General features: G+C 39.9%; 1 protein-coding gene across 3 annotated transcripts; it reads left to right on the forward strand.

Moving 5' to 3' along the window:
* Positions 1–1,187: 1,187 nt before the first annotated feature.
* MGARP (mitochondria localized glutamic acid rich protein) lies at positions 1,188–24,466 on the forward strand. Of its 3 annotated transcripts, XM_068188056.1 has the most exons (6): positions 1,194–1,402; positions 2,865–2,968; positions 4,029–4,131; positions 8,258–8,521; positions 22,531–22,579; positions 24,371–24,466. In XM_068188056.1, the coding sequence occupies exons 1-5, from the start codon at positions 1,318–1,320 to the stop codon at positions 22,575–22,577; spliced, it is 603 nt and encodes a 200-aa protein (XP_068044157.1). In that variant the 5' UTR covers positions 1,194–1,317; the 3' UTR covers positions 22,578–22,579; positions 24,371–24,466. The 3 variants fall into 3 exon arrangements, with proteins under 3 accessions (XP_068044155.1, XP_068044157.1, XP_068044156.1); XM_068188054.1 differs by lacking the exons at positions 22,531–22,579; positions 24,371–24,466 and adding an exon at positions 21,660–22,511 and having other exon boundaries at positions 1,188–1,402; XM_068188055.1 differs by lacking the exons at positions 22,531–22,579; positions 24,371–24,466 and adding an exon at positions 21,660–22,523 and having other exon boundaries at positions 1,386–1,402; positions 3,992–4,131.
* Positions 24,467–24,510: the final 44 nt, after the last annotated feature.

Below are 24,510 nucleotides of genomic sequence, written 5' to 3' on the forward strand. Positions count from 1 at the left end.
ATGAGATCACATCTATTTTTCTTATTGCTAAGAATTTTTTCTTTTCTTTCTTAGGCTGATGACATGACCACAAAGAGATGTGCACTACAGGGACAAGTGTATGTGGTTGCTGTCCTACAAATAAATGAGCACAGAAGACGTGAAAAGTCACCTAATTACTTGTATGTTCATACATTTCATGTGCATGATTAAAAATAAATTATAAAGTCTAGAAGAAACCTGAAACTACTTTCTTTGCCATTAATATTTCATTCTGCTGGTCTTGAAGTTGGTTTATGTTTTCATTTCTGTTTCATAGTTTATCGGTCTTATTTTCAAAACGGTCTTTGCTATTCTGGAAGGTACATTACAAAATTAAACATCAGTTCAGATGAAGTTCAGTAAACACTCCAGAGTAGTCTTGCTCTGCCATCACTTTCACTGCTAAATTTATAAAATAAGCAAATATAAGAATAGGATCTGTATAAATGCTAAAATATGCATTTTCCTGTGAGCATTTTGGGAGCTGGCCATGCCTGAAAGGTGCCCAGAGGGGACGTACTGCACAGCCCATGTCAGTCTTGGGTGTGAGCACTGCCTTCTGAACACTTCTGCCCTCTCTTTGTGCATCAAGGTCAGTCAAGGACAAAGGCTGGAAAAATGGCATCATGGCAGTCGGCAGAATATGGCATTAGATGATAATTGAGGGGACAAAGAAGCTCAGTATAGAGAAAGGAGGAGAAACAGGGCTACTGCCTAACCATATAGGTAGGACAAGGATAGCTGCACAGGTTTGACCTGGAGATGCCCACGACTGTGACAGTCGACATGATCCCAGAGCAGCGATTCATTTCGAGTGTTCCACTGCCAACACCCAATGCCTTTGGCACGGTGCTTAAGCCGAGTGCCCTTCGCCGTTAATTTAGCTGAGTTCTCAATTTCTTTTTTCCTCTTGGAGAAATTCCTTTTAAAGGAAAACAGTAGTTCCTCCCTATCTTCCCTCTCCAATGCCATCCCTATTATCCCGGCTCTTGCTGCAGCCGGTTCCGAACGCCAGTAGCCGTTTACTTGCCGTGGGGCAGGCCGGTGTCGGCAGCGCCCGGCCCTGCGCTCCAGAAAGCCGCTTCCCCCTCCCGCTGCAGCGGGGGCTCTGCTCGCTCCGCGCCGTCCCCGGGGCCCCCCCGGCCGGGAGCGGCGTCCAGGTGCGCGGGGCGGGGCTGCGGCCCGACCCGCCCCCGCGGCACCCGAGGCGGGACCGGTGTCTGCCGCCGCATCCCCGCCACGACGGGCGGCTGAGAGTCGGCTTCGCTCCGCTCCGCCGCCCGCTGCTCCGGCACCATGTCCCTCTGCAGGGCCGCCTCGCAGGCGCTGGCCTCCCGCCTGAGCAGGGCTCCTGCCGCCGCCAGCCGCCTCAAGCAGCGTGGTACGCGGGGCCGCCGCGGAGCCGGGCCGGGGCCGGGTAGCGGCCCCGGGGATGGCGTGACGGGGCGCGGGCCGGGCCGGACAGGGTGGCGGCGGCGGAGGGGATGCGCGAAGGTCGCGGGCGGGGGCGACGTGGGGCCGGGACGGGTGCGGCGCGGGCGGGCGGCCGCCGGACACGGCTGCTCGGTCATCCTGGGCTCCGGCACTGGCTGCTTCGGACCTCCGCCGCGACCCGCTGGGCAGCCGAGCTGGCCCGGGACCCCCTGCCCCCGCCCCGTGACAAAACAGTGCCCGCTGCTGCCTTCCCTTCCATATAAAATAGCGGGGTACATACATACCCGCCGGCAGAGCAGCCGGAGCGGCCGTGCCTCCAGGGCTGCCGGCCCCGAGAGGGAACGAGAGCGGCCCCGGTGCGCCACAACCATGGCTTTTGGCGCATCAGGGGTTGTGTAACCACTGGCAAAAAAAATTCTGCCAGCGTGTTGGGCGATGGCAGCTTGCTGATCACTAGCCTGCTATACCTAGCAGCCCCGGGGGAGAAGGTTAAGGACACGCAGCTGCTGAACAAAAATGTAAATGTATGCAAATCCATTAGGATGCCCGGCTATTGGAGAGGAGTCTGAGAATTGTGTCATGAGACATGATGCTAAACATAACCTAGCACACAATGGCAATGCTTTGACATCGCGATTATTTTTGCAGCTGTCAATTGCAATGCTCAGAGCCATTTTATTTTTCATGAGCACTTTTTCAACGAGACATTTCTCATCTGGGATCAAGTCACAAAATTCCACAGAAAGTTTTGTTGACCAGGATAATTACGTTTGTTTTTCATGGGTCTCTTTTTGAGGTGTACAGATGAATCCAAGACTGTAGTGAGAATCAGTTTATAATAAATGAATGGGTAGCACTGCTGTTAGAGTTAATATGTATGCAGTCAGGTAAAAAATTGTGTAATCCTACCTCTCTGCACTGTTGGCCAATTCATGAGATGGATGGTATGTATCAAAGTGTCAGCAGTCTGAGAATGAAAGAACATGAATTCAAATGAAAAAAGCTTTTTTAAAATTTCCCCGTTATTACCCTGAAGAGAGAATTCATTACTTCTACTGATCAGAAGGAATAAGGACAGATAATTATTTTACCTACTCTAGCCAGGAACTTTTCTACATTCCTATTTTTTTTTTTTTTTTAAACATTCATTAGTCTATATAGACTGTGCCCAGTACTTGGAAGCTGATGGCAGACAATGCAGTTCACAGAAAAACGCCTCTTAGGAAGAGCTCGGCCATGGAGCACCACACCCTGTGTTACTGAGTCTTAGGATACATCAATATACATCAACATCTGTTTTATAACCTTTTTGAATTATCCTTTCCCACACAAAGTTCAGATTCCATAATTCTTTTTTGTGATCATATTTTAGCAGCACTTTACATCAACTTACCTAATGGTTTTTGTAGTGCCTCCTCGCCAGATGTCATCTGGGAGTGTTCCTGGCTCTTCTAGAGACAGCATGATGATCTATCTCCTTGCTGGTGTTGCTGCTTTTGGTGGTTTATTTTATGTAAGTGTTTGGGGATGGAGCTGTTTGTGCTTTCTGAGCCAGCATGGTATAAGGTGTGTTCTGGGTTAAAGAGTATGGTCAAAATTCAAACCATCAATAAATGTAGGTATTGTAGCATATAGCTAAGTGCAGCCTAACTTAGAAATCAGCTTAAGAGAATTTAGCAAAGGTGAAAGCCTATTGCTTGCCTATTTTACTGTTACTTTGATAAGTAGTCACTCTTAGTGGAAAGCATATTTAAGACTATGTGAAATGAATGTGTCCAAAGTTTGAGTAAGGCACCTGTCTCTAACCCCTTGCCTTGTCTTGTCAACCAGAAACATTAGTAATGTTTCAAAGTGGGCAAGGCAGATGTGAAATAAGCAATCTGAAGCTGCAAGGGGAAGATACAAACCTTGTTAATTTGAGCACAGAAAAAAAGAAGATATCAGCATTAGTTCCTTCAAGAAAGCATGTTGAAGTTTTGTAAGCATCTGCTTTTGTTAAGCTTTACAGTAACCATTCTCTTCCCTGCTTCTAAATATATCTGATTCTGTGCTTCACATCCCTAAATCCTCCATTCTATAGCTTACTTCTAGCCCTCTCCCCCAAGATCTGAGATAGTGCCTAGCACACCCCAGAGAGGTACATATTTCCCTGTCCCACAAAGTAATCCTCTTAAATGGTAAGTAGTTATTTGTTCAAAATATCAAACATGTATGATTGCCTTTCTGGATGCATAACATATTCTCTTCCTGTCACATCTTTACCACATTACAAAAATAGAAATCTTAACATAATTATATTTTAAAAAACTGTTTTCAATTCCTGAATCACCGCAGCACTTCAAAAGCTGCATGGTATATTGTATTTGCTTTCTAACAATGGAGAAATATGAAATACATAAATATATTATTATAGCAGGTTGTTATTTTTTTTTAACCTTGCTTAGGATAAATTTTATGTGCATTTTAAGATGGGCCAGTAGCACTTGCTTAAAATCCCTTCTCTCCCTCTCCCCTCATTTGTTTGGTAAATTTGTAGGGAGGTAGCTATAAATTCAGGTATAATTCCCTTTCAGGCCTACAGAGTAGTCAGTTCATCCCGCAGCAAGTTTGTTGAACATTCAAATATTCTTCGTGAGAGAGCCGAGGGGCAGAAAAGCAATCCTTGGGCAAAGAAGGGTGAGTTGAGCTCCTTTCTCTTGTTCCCTGGGTACATGAGGATTTGGAACAGATTTCTGGATTGTCTAATCAGGCTTTGGCACTGTCCACGTCCTTGTCTGAACTGTGTGAGTGGGAGTGAAGACAGTGGTGGTTGTGCAGTATTGTTCTGTTACAAAGCTGCTGCTGCTGCACAAATTTTGGTAGTGGCCTTAATGTTCAGGCAGTGAATCTGGTCTTTGATCCACCTGCGGAGTCTCTTTGAATGGAAAGAGTTGATGTGTGAATTGTATAATTGGTATTTGATTTACTGGAAGCTAAATGAAACTTGACTGAATACATAATGCTGTCAAAATCAATTCTGTTCTTTTATTTTCAGTGGGGAGGAGAAGATAATATCTTTTCTCAGTCAACAGGTTGGCTTCAGGCCACATGCCATCAGGAAATACAGTCCAATAAGGGGAAAAAAGCCTACATTAAAAAAAAATATTGTAACTTGGATCAAAATTTTTTCCTACAACTCTGATTTTGTCTTTTCTAATTTGGGGTTAAATGAAAGGCAGGCATTACCTGAATGTATAGCAAATCCTTACTTAGCTCTTCATGCTCGAATAATTAGACCGTGTTAGTTCAAATACTTGTAATGGAATGTTGTCCCTGTCTACATCAATTAGTGTTATAGCATTAATGTCAAAGGTAGAATGTTGGCAAGCATGGTCTTGCTAGGAAAAGCAATTAGGAAAATTTGTTAAGGATCTTTATATATTTTTATTTGCTTGTTATTTAAAAAAATAAATATAGTATTGAAGCCAGAGCACTTGAAGCTCTTCCTTTTTGTTTTTAAAGTTGACTTCTAGGGAATTGATTTAATATATTTACATACACACAAAGAATAGATTTGAATAAAGTATCTCAAGTTTAAATTTTGTTTTCAGTGTGAGAGCATGGTTTAAATTGTCTGCCTCTATAATTATTTCTTTAGAAGTTGTTAGCCTTGAACTTCTACAACACATGCTTTAGTTTCAGAACATTAAAATTACAGATCTTAAGATTTAAAGTAGTAAAATACCTTAATTTCCAAAAAAGAAAGCAGCTGAACACAGTATAGTTTTAAAACTCAATTGTTTAAATAAATGCTGAGAATTTAGCCACAATTTGCAATCCTTCTTTGTCCCTAAAATAGAAAATGTAACGAGGACCAAAGTAGATCTCTCCTAGAGACCTGGTCTCCTGCTATTCAGGGCAGAAGTAAGGATTACCCTTATTACCTTCTGACTGCCATAGTTGGGAGAACGGGGAAGCATTAAGCAAACCTTCCAACATATTCCCAGTGATGTCAGTGTATTCCCTCTTTTCTCCTGAGGTGGACTTCTGCAAGGTACTGAGTTTTGGCCCTGGCCTATCCACATGTTGGAATGAAATACCTGCAGTCCTGAGAGCTCAGCAACTGATCTTGGGTACTCTCCAGACATCCCATCATCTGCTGCTTAATAAGTCACATATATGTCACAACCAGTGGCAGATGATTGCTGCCTCCCTTTTTATTGATAGTAAGACGTCCAAAATGTTTCTAAGGCCATTCAGAGAATACAGTTGAAACTTGTTTCCTGTATTATTTTCAACATTTGACTTCTGAATAAATGCTCAACCCAGAGTTTTTAGTTGGACTTCTGAGTAGCTAATTCCAATTCACAGTACAAAAGCACTGTTGAATCAGCTCCTTTTAAAAATCCTTCTTCATTCCCAGCTGTGTACACCCAAAAGAACAGGACATTAAGAACGAGCATCAGTTCTGTTCTTACTTTTCCTACAGAATCCTCTGTGTGCATTTTCAAAAGAGTTAACACCCCTCTTCCTCCCCTTTTTTCTCCCATTCCCTGCATAATCATATTTTTGTTTTTATCTTGTCACAGAGTGTTAGAATAGTATTGCTTTTCCCAGAAGTGCCATTGCAGTTTCTTTCCCTGTGCATTCTTTAGAGTCAGTCCTTATACTTTTTCACAGTAAGCATTGCTGATAAGAGCAGTTAAAATTCTGTTCTCAAAGTATTCTAGTATTTTTTGGGGGCATATTAAATCAAGCTTAAAATAAACTCTAAAACAGAGCTGGTAACTATATGAAGTGGTGGATAGAAAAGCAGTATGCCAAGCAGCATGTTCATGGCATATTTGCTGCCTATGGTAAAAGAACTTTCTAGATGGAAGAACTTAATGCTGGAGAGCAGCTGATCAGAGATTCTTTTGATAGGATTTTTGTGATTTCTCATGTCAGGGAAAATTTTCCCCTTATGCCTGAACACAAAATGTCTATTACAGAGAACTATATGCAGCGAATAAGTCTGTCCAAACAAGAGAAGGAATCATTCTAGGGTTCTTTGTTTATTAGAGGGTTGAAATTATATTTAATTATATTTTAATAAATGATAACAGACATTTAGAAAGAGATCTGATAGCAAATTTTCTGTGGTTCTTTTTAACTGAAAGCTACTCTAAAAATAAGGGACTGACTCAAAGTAGCAGTAGAAAATCTGGGACATCATTTGAGATGTACAATGATGTTCAGCTTGCAGGATGTTCTCCTTGCTTATTTAGTGAATACTGAGTTTTGTCTTCCATTTGTTTTTCTTGTCCTTTAAGATTGTTCCTGATTTCTTTCTTTTTTGGCTAAGACTTTTCTTTTTAACTCATTGCAAGCTGATTCAATCTTTCTAATCTATACTCTGCTTTTACACTTTCCAGACTTTCTAATCTATGCTCTGCTTTTACACTTTCCAGACACAAGGGAAATCTCTTTCCAAACCTGAGGAAGTTAAATACAAACAAAGGACAATCGTTTACCATTGAGTACATTGCAGCCTACCTTGGGATGACTTTGTACCTCCTATTGTAAAGCTCCATTTGTGTGAGACTTTAAAAGAGCTACCTATGTTTGCAAGGCCAAACCATATTGAGCTTGTTACTGAATCTGCTTTGTAGAAGGCAGTTCTGAGATGGAGAAGCTGGCTGTTCTGAATTAATGCACTCTATATTTGACTGTCCAATAAAATGTACTGAATGCTGATCTTGGCTGTTAGCTTGTTCTTTGTGTAATGAATTAAGTTTTTTTTTTTTTTTTTTTAACAGTGTTTTCTTAAAGGGACATGATCAGGTTGCATAACACAGTTTTGATTTTTACTGAGCAATGAATGCACTTGTCTTGAAACCTAAACACAAAATTATAGGCTTTCACTGGCATAAGAAGACCAAGAAAGGAAACTGATCTCTTTAGTTTTTAAAGAGATACAAAAGAATCAAACAAACTCTGACTATGTCTCTTTAAGCTCTTTTAAAAAAATTCTCACGTTGTTTACACTGTGTTACAAACTTATTTCCAGTTCTATTTTTTTCACATGGTGAGTTGGTTCTAGTGGTGAACTCCTGATTAACAGTTGGTGTGTAACTTTTCCTTTGTGAACTTGATGTTAGTGCATGTTTGCATGGTGGTTGAGCAGCTTTGTTGCTTTGTGCTGTTAGTTTTTCACACTTGTCTCAGCTGAATTTGAAGTGATGCATGGCTGGGAAACACTGTTTTTCAGGTTCTAAGGAGTTGGACCCAGAGTGTTGTAAACAAGTCTTTAAAAGAGAGTTGTGAGTTATAAAAAGAAAATAGTCAGTCCTAAGTGGTCATATATCTTAAGAAAGTGAGCTCTGACCACTTGAAATTAGGAAGTTATTTTCTTATTTGTATAAGACCAAATGTCTTCTTCCCCACGTGGTAATTCCACAGAGTCATACTCCCTCTGGCACCTGTTTGTGTACCATCACTGGCCCTTTCAGCAGAGTGGTTTGAAGCAACACTTGACAATGTCCTTTGTTATCCTTCCCTGCACCCCCAACACTTGCTTTAAGCCACAGTTTCTTTTCTTATCACACTGAAACATGTTATGAAACTCAGTAATTAAGAATATGGTTTCCTCACCAAAAAACATAGTTTTTTGATGCCACATCAGCAATATGAGGGGTTAATTATTGATATTTTTGTTAATTCTGATCCCAAGTCTTAGCTTCCCACTTCAAATTTAAATGAGGATGATGATAAAAAGTAGCTGGTGAATTTTTTGTTGCATGCATGCATTTTACTCTCTTTATTGTATTGAATAAATCCTTAGAAGGTGATGGAGAAGAGGTGGATGAGGTCACTGAAGCAGAGAAGGCCACGGAAGAAGCTGATGCAGCAGCTGCTGTTGAACCTGCAGCACAGGATGAGAGTGCTGGACCCAGAGCACAGGATGAGGCTTCTGGGGTATCCCCAGAAGCTGGAGGGGAGAATGACTTACTGGCTCCAGAGGTATCCCATGCTGTGGAGGAAGCACAGCAAGAAGCTGCTGCTAATTTGGGACTTGCTGCTAATTCAGAAGCTGCTGCAGTTCAAGGTTAACTTATTAATGTAGTTTTTGAGTGTGTGAGTGTGTGTTGTGGGTTCTAAAGCTCTGCCTCTTACAGAACATTAAGAACGAGCATCAGTGTTCCTAATGGAGTTTGTCCTGCAGTGAAAACTAATTCAGGCATTAACACTGACATATCATGAGCCTAATTAAGTTTATTTAATCAGTGTCTCTGGAAGTATCCCACCTCTGGCACCAGAGTTACTGTCTAAAACAAGTAGAGTCAAATGTTTGTTTTACTACCCCAGCCTATTTCTTAAGATATTAAGTTGAGCTTATAATGTGATCAGTTAAACAGCTGTTTTAGTGATCTAGTTCTCAAGGGTTTGCTAAGGAATCTAAACACTTCAGTTCATTAGCCATTCCAAAGATATTCTCACTGAACAATTATATTTCTTCTATCAATGTAACTTAAACAGGATCTTGCATAGCAAAGAAAATGCTGTCATGGTCTCAATTCTAAGGATATATTAGATTACATTTTCACAACACAACAAAACATCGAATTGTTGTTAAACACTGAAATTGGTAAGTGGCAAAACATTCAGTATTTTGAGCTGTCAGGGTGTTTGAAATATTTTGGTTTATTGTCCTTTAAAAACAATTGCAGTAATACAAATGCAAAACTATCCATAAAATGCACAAGATGCAGGATTATAATTTAATTTGGTGGATTTTTAAGTATTTTTTAAAATTTTTCTTGTTACCGCTGATCTTGAGAGGATATTTCTAAAACACAGATCAAACTGAGATTAAAAGTATTTTGCCTGCTAATCTAAGGGCGTTTATAATAGTACCGTCAAAGGCATTAGCAGATTCTGAATGATTTTCACTTTTTTCCTTGGGGACTCCAGTGAGGAATGGATGCATCTTAATTGCCTTTTTAACAAATAAACTTGAGAAATAGTGCAGCACTTCTAATTGCTGAGTTTTATGAAAGGTCTAGATATGAATGTGATTTTAACTCAAATGTGAATAGTTCCTGTGCTTGTCTCTGAACAATCTATTACAAATAACATTTTAAAACAATACTTAGCGTGATTTGCTGTAATACAGTTTATAGAAAGTTGAAGTAAGTACCTTGTCTGTGATTATTACTGCTTACATATAGAAATATTTATAAGGTAGTAGTTAAAATACCTAGAGCCCTAAAAATTTCCATTTCTATGGAATATGTAGACCACTTCATTTAGAAAGGAAGTAGTCTGTTTTATCTTAAATTTGGTGAATTAGAGCCATTAGGAGATATGTTTAAAAATGTATTGCAGCATTTCTTTGCTCTATAGAGCAACTGCAAAATTTCTCTTTAATTTCATAAGCACTTGCTTTTGTCTGGAAGTGGTCATGTATTCCTTTCACAATGCTTATCTACGAAGAACTGGTAATTGTTGGATAAGGTAGGATCTTCTGTATGGTAAATATTTCTGCCATTTTATTGAAGAGGCTCTTCCCTGAGAAAGGGAAGCTAGGATCTTCCCTGAGAAACATGGTGCATAAATTGATTAGATATTAGGGATAAAGTCTTGTGAGGGTGGTGAGGCATGGGAACAGTTTCCCAGAGCAGCTGTGGATGCCCCATTCTTGGAGGTGTTCAAGGCCAGGTTGCATGGGGCTCTGAAGAACCTGGTTTAGTGGAAGGTATCCCTGCCCTTGGCAGATGGTTCAAACGAGATGGTCTTTAAGGTCCCTTCCAACCCAAACCACTCTGTAATGATTCTGTGATTAAGTGTGAGGATCTAATTCTGGACATGTTGACGTCATGTACTTAGTGATCACTATTTGATAAGAAGAAATATGGCTTGTAATTGTTAGTTCCTGCTGGTGTTTTCTGGAAGCGGCTCTTTGGAAATTACTGGTTTCTAAGATCTAGTATCTCTGGCAGCATAGTTACTGAGGAAACAGCACTAGAACCAGACTTCTGTTATGCTGAAAGCTGTAAGGGAGACTGAGGGTCATCCCTGGTGCCCCCTACCAAAACTTGTTGCAGTGGTTATTCTTGGCTGGGTGGTAAAGCTAGCAGAAACAAACCTTTGGGATGTAAAATTGTTGAGAAATTGAAGCAAAGGAGTGTTCTCCTTGTCTGATCTCTTGGGTGTTCCTGGGATGTTATGACTTGCTCCTAAGAATAGCTGTCCTGTGCCACTGGTCCCCAGTGCAGATTGCTGTGAACAGCTGCTGCTGACAGGTGTGACCAGGGTGGTGAACCCTGAGGACCTCCCCATGGTTCACATGAGGTTACACCCAGTGTAACCCAAGTCCTGGCCTGGGAGGCTGGACAGGCTTCTGCTCCAGGTCACCTATGCACTCCCTGCTCCCTCATCCTGGTGCTGCCTGCAGAAGATGAGCAGGGCTCCCCAGGCAGTTCTTCCCGGTAGTTCCTGACCGTGGCAAGGAAGGCCACCAGCAGCACATGGTCTGACACACAGGCCTGAACCAGCAGCCCTTTCCTCTAAGCTATGTAAGAACTAGTTTCCATTGCCATCATGCTCACAAGAAGATGGGGGTTTGTTGCAAAAGTTCTCTGCTTTCTCTGTACCACTTCGTTCATTGTCTACTTGCAGCCAACAGCTATTGTGTTTAAAAAAATTCTAATTAAAATCCTTCTGGATATAACTTTCAGTCTTGGATTTAATCATCCTTATCATTCATGTTATCTCCATTTAGAAGAAAAAAAATAGCAAAGCTCCACTTTTATTGAGGTAGAGAAGGATTTTTCTTTCAGAACTTTTGAAAAAAGTATGTATTTAAGTAACTTTAAGTAGTTTTGTTGGCAACTTGGTGTTACTTCTGCAGATGAAGGTGTAAGTATTTTTATTGTTACCAGTGAACTTCTGCTTTTTCAAATGCCATTGTTTCTTTTAATCTATTAAGCTTTCTCTAATGTTTGGCAGTGCAAGCTGTGAAGGAATGCTTGTCTCCAGCTCTTGTGTACAGATAATGTAAATGTATCATTGTACATGGATGTGCAAAAAAACCCCCACCCAAACCAAAACAGATACCAAACAGATGAAAAACCAACCCAGCCTTGGAAGTGGATGTTTATTACTTAATCAGGGTAATTTTCATTTCAGACAGTTAACAATTGTACCTGCCTGGAATGTTCTCCTTGCCTCAAGTTAAGCAATTTACAATTCGCAGTTCCAGTCTAGAATTCTGTAAAATACTGTTACCAAAATAAGTACTGAACTATGTTACTCTGTTCCCAAAGTTTTAACTTCCTCTAAATTCTAATTTTCTCTACCTTCTTATTGCTTGAGCTGTCACTCTTGGTTACTGTCTGATGCTGGTTAAATTCCAGTTCTCCTTCTGGTGTACTCTGTGTCTGGGACCATAAATTAAGTTTTTCTTCAGACAAACCAAATGCTTTAAAATTCACCGATTGGCAAACTGCCATTTGGATTAGGCAAGGTTGTTGCATCTGTGACTTCTGGCGTTTGGGTTGGCACTATAAACTCTTCTCCAACTCTGGTATTGAGACTTGAGGTTTTGGCATTATCTACTGAAATAACAGAAGCAATTAGCCCCAAACTGTGCTTTTCCAGACTTCTTCTTGACTTCTCTAGCATAGGTTTTTTTTTTTTTTCTAATCTTGAAAGTATTGAAGGGCATGGTCTCTTCTCTGTTTGTTATTTTCAAGGCCATTTGACTGAGTGACTGGGTTTGGGGAGGATTAGTGTGTGAATGTGCCAGTGTTTTCCAGGCTAAGCTTCAAACACACTGCAATGGCAGTTGTCTGCAGCCTAGAGAAACAAACAGAGGCTGCTCTGGACAGGAGCTGCTGCTTTTGGGACAGGACTTTTGCTGACCCCATCATACAGTGATGCCAAGCAGACAAAAGCACCTGATATAATCAGTGCACAGTGGCTTGGCTTGCTACGTTACCAAATTCTATGTGTGCTGACACTGTTAGGACTTAGAAAATTACTGAAGAGTCCTCAGAGTGATTTGCAGTTGCTTATACTTATTCAGAGGCTTTCAGAATGACGTTGCTTAGTAGAACAGACACATCATTGTAGGCATGTGTGTGTGTGAGATGGAGGAATGAGGACTTTTTTCTCTTACTGATTATGATAGACTGATCTAGCTAAATTAGGCCCTAAGAAGTTGAATTATGTAAATATTATCCTATGGGGGAAGTATCTGTATCTGGAAGTTCTGCTGGGTATTTTTGATTCACATTTATCACTTTCTTTCATCTGTCTCTTGGACTGCTGCACTTATCTTACATCTTTCTGATCACCATACACCAGCCACTATTCTCTTCTTCTTCCTCCTGTCTTTCCTTCATAAATCTGAGTTTTAGATGAGTCATCATAGCATAACTGGAAAATCTATGTTGGAAGAAAGTGACCAATATTTAGAAAAAAAATTCTGTAAAAGTTGTGAGCGTCTGAAGACCCCAGCTGGTACATGGAGAGTCTGTTCATTTTTGATCAGCTTAGACAAAAAGAATTTTGCAGCATGCACTGGGCTGGGAAGGAAGATTTTGGTAAAATGGAAAAAACCCTAGAAGTTCCCAGCTGAGTGCAAACAAATATGTGGGCGACAACTGCCTAAAATAACTGTCTTCCTATTTGTCTACTCTAGAACAAGGGGGGAAGTAGCTTCTCAAAAATGGTAGAAGGACATACAGTGAATAAAAATGCCTAAATGAATGTCACTATTAATTGAGAAAATAGATGTACTGCTTTTACTAGTATTAATAGTGCATTGTCAAGACTTAAAAAATCCCTTAAAATAACTGTATGTATTTAAATTGGAAAGCAACAACTCACTTTGTACAACAAAATCTGTTAGCATTTAATTTACTGTACATAGTATTACCTGTGTTTGAAATTTTCCTGTAAATATAACAACCAAAGGAGTACAGTTAGTCTCCTACTTTAGAGAAAAGACGGCAACAGGCACCCCTTACTGTTTTCCTGTGGTGGCAGTTCCAGCCAGAATGGGAATGATGGGGATTTTGAAGTTAATTTCTGGGCAATGTTTCCTATAGCAGAGAAAAACATCATTTTCAAACAAAAACTTTGCTGCTTAAAAAACTCTGTAAGTGGATAAAACTTGGTGCATTACTTTGTGTGAGGAATGTTAAACAAAATGTCTTAATTAGAAGGCTTTTAGAACTCCTGGATTTAATAAATCGCATTATTAGGGTGTTTTTCATACACACAGTTTATATTAACTTGTGCTAGTTTTCCTTGTGATCCATTCCAATCAGTATCTAAGGATTATTCCATGTTTACAACAAACAAAAAACCAAACAATGTGAGTTGCTTCTCATTGCTACAATTCCATGCTACAGAATATAAAACAATATTCTTGAAATTTTATGAGGTATTATAATAGGATTTTATGAGGTATTACAATAGGATAGAAATTTTATGAGGTATTATAATAGGATTAATGTGACATGCACTGTTATGCTTTTATTGTGACCGTTATAGGCATCTCTGAATCTTTTTTTAATCTTCAATTGTAGGATAAACTATCTTCAAGGGAATCTTCTGGTCATTAGTATGAAGTAATGAGGCTTTTCTTGGGAACTAGTGGCTTACATCATGCACAAACAATCTGTGATGTGCTTGGCTGATTGAACATGTTTCTCTTTCTGTATGGAGTGATGAAAATTTTTATTCTTAATAATGGGCTTCATAATGCCATGGTTTAGGCTTTCAGCTGGACCTCATGGATTTTTTTATCTGGATTGCAAAAAGGAAAATGTGTCATATTTGTGTAGTGGCAGGTTTGTTAGAAATCCCAGCTTTCCTTTGTTCATCAGTTTCCCAAAGACCTTGGGCTCTGAGCCCTTGATTTGTGTTCATCCTATGGAATAGCTGGAATGTCAGAGGGACTAAACTCCTGGTGCCCATGGGCTTGAGTGAGGGAGGGCTGAGGTTGAGGCCACCTTCATGTTGTGTCTGAGTAACAGCACGATCAGGCCCGGGTGCTTTCACAAAGAATTCATCAGTTGCCAGCCACTAGTTCCTATCCTGTGCATTCAAGGATAGGAACGATCAGACTGAAAAATAATCAGCGCTTTTCTAAAAAATTGTTCTTTCCTTGACTCTGTTTGGAACTAAAAAGTTTGTTTTTTCCTGTGTGGAGTTCAAGTGCTGATTTCACAGTATTGTAGAGAGGCATTAGGTCAACCACCCAGTACCTTTTTTTCCTTTTTAAGCCCAATGTTTAGTTGTAAATTGTTTTCCTTTCCAAGCAGTAAGTAACTTGCTGTAGCTGGTTGGAATCCTAAATGTTCACTGAATAAATTGCCAGAGAGGAGAGAGAGATCATTTCAGATGGTCCTGAGTGACATTCCTGGTGATGGAATGTTCTTGGTGGACATCTGCAAGCCCTCCATGCTGAGCTCCCTGGATCTTCCTGGCCAATGGCACCTGAAGCACTTGGTCATGTTATGGGGACAGCTGCACAGCTTTGCCTATTTTGTCCCAAACTGCCTTAGTGATTATTATTTCCCCCTGTTCCTACTGATGTGGTTTGAGCCCCCATGAACAGAGGGTGAAGGTGTGGAACCCAAGCCAGCCATGCTTGGGGTGACAGGTGGCTTCTGGTTACAGCATGTGTCTTGGCTTGAAAGGACAGGTGTCTGCTAAGAAAGGCAGGAGCCCCCCTTCAAATGGAGAATGTAAACCCCCTCCCTTTGAATTCCCATAGTTTTGAAATTAAGGGGCTCTCAGGCAAAGATATGGGAGTAGGAATAACAGTTCCTTACTAGGAGAATTAAAACACAGATGCAATAGTACAAGAAAACCACTGAGAGAGTCAGAATACGACCTGACACCCTGTGGGTCAGGGTGTTGGTGGCAGTCCGATTGAAATGGTGGCTGCAGTCCTCATGCAGTGACAGATGTGGTTCTGTTGGAGCAGGGATCCTGTAGAAGGGTGGAGTTTTCCTCTGAAGATCCAGTGGTCCTGTAGATGGGCCTGGTCTTCCTCTGGGAATCCAGTGGAGAAGAAAGCTGCTCCTCTGGGAATCCAGTGGGAAAAGGCTGCCTGTGGTGTTCCAAATATCAGATTATATCCAGGTAGGAATGCTTGGCTCCTTCCTGGGCGGAACATCTCCCAGTGGGATGATGTAATTGTATCAGTCATGCAGTGACACTCACTGGCCCATTAACAGAAGATATCTCCCAGAGGGAGGATGGGTCATGGAAGAGATAAAGCAAACTGCTCAATGAACAGAAGGTAACTGCCCCACCTCTAACAGATGGCAAATAGAATACACACATATCTTACAACCTAGGACAGCATGAAAGGGAACCTTAGTTGTCATCACCACCTCAGGATTTGGAACAATTTCCCTTTCCATTTTCCCTAAGGCTGATGAAAGGGAATCACAGTTTCTTGCTGCTACTGCTGTCTTCTCCCCGGATTAAATCTGAGTGAGCCAAGTACCCCTGCTTCTTGTGCTCTATTTTGCAGGTTTTCTCAAATAAATTCTTGAATTGCTTTTCCAACGTGTCAGAATTTGACTTTTTAAAAGTCAGTTCTACTCTGCTGCCAGTTTTCCATTAGCAGGTCTTTAAACTATGAAAATGTACCAGGAATATTCTGCTCTGCTTCTCTTAACATTTCAGGGGACATCCTGAGACCTTCAATGGACCTGACTGAGGAAGGTTTCTGTAAACATTCTAATGTAAGATGGTCTCTAAAAGGCTGTAAATAAAATACTGTTTCTAATTTCACAATTAAATTTGACTTTCCCCCTCCTCCTCCCTCTTTGGAATTAGTGTCTGCCATTGGTTATGTTACAGGCTGCTTGAAATATCAAAGCTTTGTTTTTTACTTCAGCTTTGGTTTGCATGCTCCAGGTGGATTCCATTTGTATGATACTGGCTAACTTGTGTTATTTTAGCTTTATAAAACTAAATTATTCTGCAAAGAATATTTTCAAATGAATTGAACCTGGTGCTTGGCATTACAGATACCAGCCTCCTCTTGACTGCCTAGAAAAAAAAATCATCACATGAAGGATACTGCTTCAAGTAGAGTGATTCACTCAGAAAAGTGTATTTTTAAATATCTTTTAAAATTGCAGGATACCAGTGCCTGTTTAGATTTTTTGTTGTTGTTTCTAGCTGGAAAGATCACTTTTAAATGAATCAAAGAATTAGGATTAGAATCAAAATATGTTAGGTTTAAATGTGTTGGTAAGGAAATGCAAAACTGAGGGAAGAAATACAGGCAGTACTCCTGACAAGGCTAGGGTTATCTTGTATGATCTCATTATAAAACTTCTGTCCTGCTGGAAGGAATCCCCACCTCCCCCAAGCAAGGAAAAGACTGAGTACAGCTTTCATTTTAAAATCTGGAACAGCTGTCTTCTTCATCTCTATTGTAAATAAGGAAAACATACTTAGAAAACCACTTAAAAATACAAGGTAGAAATTTAAAATCCAGTAAGATTAAAAAATATAATACACAAATTACTTTGTATCTCTTCCACCTCCTTGCTTCAAGGTCATCTTATATGATGTTTTCTACTAGGTGGCAGGACATGATTTGGCCAGTGTGAGCTGGCAAAATTTTGCACTAGAGCTTTACATCCCAGACAAAACTCCAGGCTGTTTCTGCATAAAAACTGCCCCAGGAAAGTTGGAAAGCTTGTTTTAAAAGCTTGAAGGCTTTTGGAGAAAAGGCTATGCAAGCAGTGGGATCTGGGTTCTGGAAGTCAATGCACTTGCATGGGGTTTCCTTTATTACTAGCAGGAGAAAGTCAATCTGTGCGTGTTATTTTTTATTATCAGCTGCAGCAAAGATGAGTCAGTCACACAGGGCACACAAGTCCCTGCTTATCTTGCCACTCTGTTCTGCTGAGCTCACGAATATTCACACAATTCATGCTGACCATCATGAGCATGCAGAATCACCCTGTATTTAAACTGTTTTCTACTGTAAGTGCACAGAAGTGTATAGCTCTGCACCCACTCTCAGGGCTGCAAATTCAGCACTTGTAAAAATTGTCTTTAAAGACTGCAAGAATTACTACTTTACAAAGGAAGCAGTTTTTGGTGTTTTTTATTTTTTTTCCCCACTGAAATGATAGGGATAGTTGCCTAAAAATGACATTTCTAGGTGAAATGTTGGATATGGTGCTAATAAGATACTGGAGCGTCTTAAATCTCCTGCTTTTATTAAAAAAAAAAAAAAAAAAAAAAAAGCAAACAACTAAACACAAGCTTTCAGAACAAACCCACAAATTTCTTTTGTCTGTAAAATCAATTTCCTGTTCTGTATTTATTCAACTCAAGCCAGATGTGTTTCCACAACAGAAATGGTTTGGTATTGCACTAGGTGCATGTGTAATGTTGCCCAGTCATGTTCTGTTCCTGCAAGTGCAATTTGGGAGGATGAATTTCTTCTCCAAATGGTTATACCCCAAAGCAGAGGAGCTAAGGACTGCCTGGGAGTGCCTGTAGCTATCCTGGGCAGGAGCAGAAAGTATTTTGGTTGGGATTCCCTGTTATGCATCAGCAATGGATATTGCACGGATGTTATACACTGATGCTTGTGTAGTGCATGTATGTTTGTGGCTCTAACTAACCTTGGGGATGCCTGCCCTCAAAATCCCTGGTATGTCCAAATCCTTCTGAGTGCTTTGGCAACAGCTGTTGATGCAATGTGCAAAGCCCCTTGACTTCAGTTAGTAAATGTGATTAGTTTGATTCCTCTAAGGTTTTAAGTTCTTTCATATTGTGTTTTGTTGAAATCACAGGAAAGTTAAGGTCCTAATTCAGACCTGTAAGTGCTCTGGTATATGTAAATGCTTGGCAAAATTGAAGAAAGCCAGCCAGCAATACTGGGATACAGCTACTTATCCCAGGAGAAAACTGAAAATTGGCAAATAACTAGCGAAAAAGCTTAAGAAAAAAAAAATCAGCTTTTCAGGAAAAAAATATACACAGAGGCTGAGATTTTTTGCTATCAATATAATGCCTTGTATGAAATGGTGAAGTATATCTTCTGTATACTGTAGAGTAATATTCTGTATATTCTGTAGAGTAGTATATCCTTCTAGGATGGTGGGAAGCACAGCACACCAAATGAAGCAGGAAAATGGTGAAGCCATTTAACTCCAGTGCTTTTGATGAAGGATATGTTTATGCAGGGGGAAGTTACCCCCAGAGAATTAAGAAAGAGCCCAATGAGCCCCACTTTTGTGGGTATGAAGGGAAATGAAATAATTTTTGGCAGGCTTTAAATTGTATGGGTCAGTATGGAATTATCCCTTGAGGAAGATCCATTTGGCAGGAATGCTGCAAGTGGGTGTTTTGGTAAAGATGTCAAGGAGCTGGATTGGTATTGTTCTATAAGGATAATAAAGCAGCTGGGCATTCAATGGAAAGCATTATATTAAATACCATATGTCCTCATTGCAGAGAAGCAGTTGCACAATTCAGATTATTTTGTTCACTTACAGCCTGTGGAAATTGTAAGAAATCTGGCATAAATAGACAAAATGGATCATTATCATCACTGCATGAAGAAATGCAGGGACTTCAGGTTTTCAAACTAATCATCATTCAGGAAACAACACAGAACCAAGGGAAGATGTTGTAACTCCTCTACAAATATTTTGAAAAACTAAAGAAGCTTAATATCTTAATATTTGAACTAACAAGTTAGGAGTGATTTCAGTTACATCCATAATTTTCTGCAGGATTCATGACAGGCTTATTAACAATAATTGAACTGACAGAAAATCCTTCATCCAAGGATTATAGAAAATGAGTCACCATTGTACCAGGCAGAGATTAAAGTATCTTGTATAAAATAGGGTGTTACTGCAGGATTTTACATGGAGCAATTGCAAGAGATTAAACTGGATTGAAAAAATATGAAATGCATGCAGATTAAGTTAAAAAAAAAAAAAGAGAGAGAGAGAGAGAGAGAGAGAGAGGATGTGAATAGCACTGGGAAACAAGGAAACACAAAGGAGAAATACCTAAACTTCGTAACACTTTGTGCCACCAGCTGATGGGTAGGGGAGGGTGTGAGGGCCTCAGGCAGTATGTCTGATGTTCCTCATGCAGAAGGACCCCACGGGACAGTCCCAAATCTGAGACAGGCAGGGGGTTCATTCTCAGCCTGCCAGGGCGTCATTCATCTGGCTTTGCCCTGGGATCGCAGCAATTCCCTTGGACAGAGAAAATCATGTTGGCCTTGTGAATGGAATACAGAGAGTTTCTTCCAAGACGTGTCCAAACCACCAAAAAACAAGCTGAGATTTGTGCTGGTGTCAAATGAATGCTCAGGGTAGCCATCAGGAGGCTGGAGACTGCCTCCTAATCCAGAACGCTGGAAGGCACTTGGACAGGATGCAATATGACAAAGAACCAATGCCAAGATGATCTTCATCAGCCAGTCTGAGACTTTGCTCAACATAAGGGCTGAAGGAGAGCGACCCAGAGCAAGCTGCCATGAGCATATGCATTGGGACAACCAGCTGCTGCCATGTTTCTTTTCTCCAAAAGGCACCTGGGAGGGGGCTCCAGCCACATGTGCTCAAGGAACGGATGGGAAAGCCACTTCAGTACAAGATTAGTGCCCTAACCAAGGGCGATTTTGTATATAAACATGCTACACCCATCCTACAGACACAGGTTTTCAAAATGCAAGGCCTGCCACAAGACCCTTTGTATTTTAGGCACTGACAGCTACTCCACAGAGACATGGATCAACACCTCGGGAGGAATCCATATTTTTTTGCATTAGATTGCCTTTCTGATAGTCATAAGGAATAATTCAGACCAGAGACATTTTTTTCAGTACAAGTGGTTAATGTTTGGTTTTAAGGCAGGTATTCATGTAGACCACAAATAAACACAATTCCCATCCAAAGGAAATGAGGTTTTGTTAAAAAGCAGAAAAGACCATGGTGCTCCCTCTAGCTGCCTACTGATCTACTCTTCTTAGTGCAAAAGAAATTAAAACAGTCACAAGAAAGAAAAAAAAAAAAAGATCAAATACTATCAGCCAGAGAAAGAACTTTTGGTAATATAAGCTGAATGTTTGATGTTACAAAGTGAAACCTAGCAGCTTGTTACCATATTGAATATATGGAATTACATCAAGTATTGCTTGCTGTAAAATATCTAAAATTTCAAATTTCAAATGTACTATTTCTATTGCATAGCTTTCCCCTATAAAGGCAAAGTGCCAATTCCTGAGCATTTCTTTTTCTGTTGCTTCTTCAAAATCCACAAAGCATTCTGAAAAGTAAAGTGAAATAATTGACGTTCAGAATATGCTGTATTTAACAGGCTGTAAGGTGATATTTGGGGAAAGATATGGGATGCTAGCTCTATTAAAACTCCTATTTGCTGCATTTATTGAACTCCTAAAGAAGCTGTTTACTTACTATGTTTAACAGACATGTAGCTTGGTATAGGATGAAATAAGAAAGAGACAAACCTCCTACTGAGCAGTTAAAGAGTGGGATGATGAAGACCTCTCACAGGAAGTTTAGAAGAACAGGGCACGAGAGAATTTACTGAAGTAAAATTTAACATGCAGCTGCTGGGTGATGTGTTCAGTCTTCCTGCAGAGTGTATCTGTACAGAGACTGCCTATTACTTAATATTACCTGTTACAGGCTTTTTATAGAGACAGATTGCTTTATGCTTAAAGGAGTATTGAAAAATGGCTAGTTGGCCATTGCAGCCTGAATCTTCAGCCTGATGCTAGAATATTCTTACATTAAAACTAACCATGGTCTCTTTCCAAGGTTATGTGGAGTGTAGATGTAATGTCCTATGAATTTGACAGAAATCAGAAAACAAAGCAACAGTATCTGCAAGAGATAATATATATAGAATATTTGCCAATGCCTAAATACGTGGAAATAGCTACAGTTTATAGGTTTCTGCTCCAGGGTTGGAAAGAGGCAGACTTTCCCTGGAATTCCATTTGCAAAGTTTTATTTGCTTGATAAAATTTAATAATCGGATAGATCCTGTTGTCTACAGCTACTTCAAGCATTTATGTTGGGCAGGTACTTCATGCTTTGTGAGCCTTGGTTGCTTACCCTCATTTATGATGGTGAATGGCAAGAGAAGACAATTATCTTTCTAATTTGATTAAAGTCTTGAATGTTGCAGCTTCACAGAAACTGTGAGTAAAGTCTTGAATGTTGCAGCTTCTTCTGCCCATGAGGAAAACTTAGAAAGTGACAAGGAAGGAATAGCCTCAGCAGCTCAAGAGATTTCTGACACAGACTCAAAGAGCCAGGACAACGATGCTGAGGAGTTGTGGCAAACTTCAGAGGGTGCAAGAGTCCAGCTGGGTCTGAAATGTTTGTGTCTGTGAAATGCTGGTGGCTGTGTGCACTGAACCAGCTGCAAGGGCATGCAGAACTCAGGTGATGCAGTGTGGCTGCCCATGATGGCTGTGTTTGGCATCAGAGTGTTAGCAGAAAATCTAATTTTGAAATAGGTGTGGTGCAGTAGAAGTAAGTTGCTAAATTTGATCGTGGCAGTGTGGTGAGCTCAGTGCCCTGCTCAGTAAGTGGCTGGATATGAACTTCATTAAGAACAAGAAATTCTCCTTGTGCTGCATATAGCACATTTTTTCATAATCTGTCTTGATTTGAAAGACAGAATTTTCTTAAATTGCATTGTTGTAAAGAAAAATATAAGTGCATGTGGTATGAATAAAGCTTGCAGTGCTTTGGTGCAACTGTAAACAATCTCATATTACTATTGAAGTTGAATGATGTAATTGAATGCAAAGAAAAATGTGTGCTAAAGTCATTACTGTGGAGATTTTAAGCAGGAGTTTAGAAGTTTGGCCTCTAAACTCTTTTAAAATTAGAATTAAAAAGCTAAAAGGAAAAATGTCTGCATACCTAATACAGCTTTGAAAGTTCTATCCCTTTAGTCCAAGGATCATTTGGACTAAGGGAAGCAACTTACTTGACTATTTGTCATTGAATAAATAATTTCCAGTGTTTCTCATTGGTGTTTTGTCTCCATTTGCAGTTTCTGAGGAGGAGAAGACAACTGAAGAAGTTGCTAAGGAGCCCTAAAGGTACACAGTACAGTTGCAGCATATAGTTTTCTGCTTTTCACCTATCTCTTGTTCTCAGTTAATGGCAATTGCAGCATGTGGTAAATGCACATGCATTGTTATGGTGAATTTGTATTGCTGCTCTCAACAAAAAAGAACTATATTGAAGTATTTCTTATTTTTTGGGAACCACTGCCGGCATCTTAGAGAGGCTAGGGAGCAAATCCTATATAAATTGTCGCGCTGTGTATTTATTCATAGCTTTATCTTAGTCGCATGCAAACTGGATAAAGATCTGAGAGTTGTAGCTTTCTTCCAAGCAAAAAATGTTCTTTGGATATCTGGTTTCAATTATATGTGGCTACTGGGCTTCTGGATTATTGTTCTATACAATAAAGCAGTAGTCCCCTGAACTATTTTACTTTAAATAATTTTTTTCATTATTAATCTCTCTGCACTTTCAATTTGTGCTAGTGAAAAATACTGAATATAATATTATTTCTATTTTGCTAGTGTCTTTCTCACATGGCTTTATTTATTTTTTTATTGTCAGAAAAGTTGCAAGCGTGTGCCTCTCAAGGTTTTTATTTTTACTCAATTTGAAAGCTAAGGGTACCAGAGGGTATCACATCAGAAAACCAAATAACCAAGAAATTCTTTCTGCTCTGGAACACACAAATGCTGTGATATAGACAAGGCAATTGAGTTAGGAATCTTTTTTTTTTTCCTTGTAAACATCTGACAACCCTAGAAATTTTTGCTATTCCAGATCTTGATTTAGACAACAAATACCCTCTATAGCTGACTCAATTAATGAGGGCAGAGATGGTAACTCAAAAGGGTGGGGTTGGCATGGAAGGCAAGCTGTAGGAAACATCTTTGATGTAACAAATTGAAAATAGATGAAAAAATAGATAATCTCCTACTACTGTACAGGTTCACTCAAACTTAAACTTAAGCACTAGCTTAAGCACTAGCACTTAAACTGCTTGGACTCTTTTTGACAAAAAAAATTACTTTTTATGAGTATAGCAACGCAAGTTTACAAAGACTCTTACTGACTTTCAATTTGATCTTGTTGGCAGGGGGAAAATGATTTATGAAATATTTTACTATTTGGTGCTGGAAGATTACTAGCTGTCATTTGACCAATTTACAAGTCTAGAACCACACTGCATTCTGACTTTGCATTAAAAGACATTATACTTTTTAAGGAATTCGAGGCAAAGAAAATTAAATTAAAAGAACATTAATGTGAGAATCAAATCTCTATGTAGTAAACTTTAAAAAAATTATTGATTATTTGGCGAAGGGATAGAGGAAGTAGTAATGGATTACATCTTCAGATAAAGCCCTAAGCTAATGCTCAGAGCATGCCTGACTAAATATGTGCAGCCATTCTACTGAGTGTGGCTATTGGGTCCAGATTGATGCTGCTATGGAACCACTTGTATCAGTAATCTCAGCAAATACAACTGGTTTACTCTGTGCTTAAAGTTAAGCATGTAACTATTTGTAGAAGTCCAGCATGCAAGGGAATTCACTTATGCCTGAGCAATGTGGATGAACGTGAGGGATTCCTTGAAACTGGGCTTTGGTGCAACAGAGCAAGTTTCCATAAGCCGTCAGATAAGCATGATTTACACATCAGTGCTGTGTATACTCTGCAATTCAGTTAACTGGTAACCTGCAGTCAAGTTCACAGTGTGCTTTGAATGTTTGCAAAGAAAATGACCTGCTGACTGGTGTCTGTTGCTAAACATCTTTTGTCGTTGTTTCGTCTAAATCAGATTTTTTCTTCTTTTTCCCCAGTAAGCAGCGTGGACACCTTTGGAAAGTTTAATGCAAATATTTGTGACAATCAACCAGCTGATTCCTGTGTGAAACCTCATACTCTTCCTTGAAGACTGTGCAGTTTGTCCTACCACACGTTGGCCATTATTCAGTGCTGC

The sequence above is a fragment of the Anomalospiza imberbis genome, chromosome 4 (genome assembly GCF_031753505.1).
Source record: "Anomalospiza imberbis isolate Cuckoo-Finch-1a 21T00152 chromosome 4, ASM3175350v1, whole genome shotgun sequence".
Lineage (NCBI taxonomy): Eukaryota > Metazoa > Chordata > Aves > Passeriformes > Viduidae > Anomalospiza > Anomalospiza imberbis.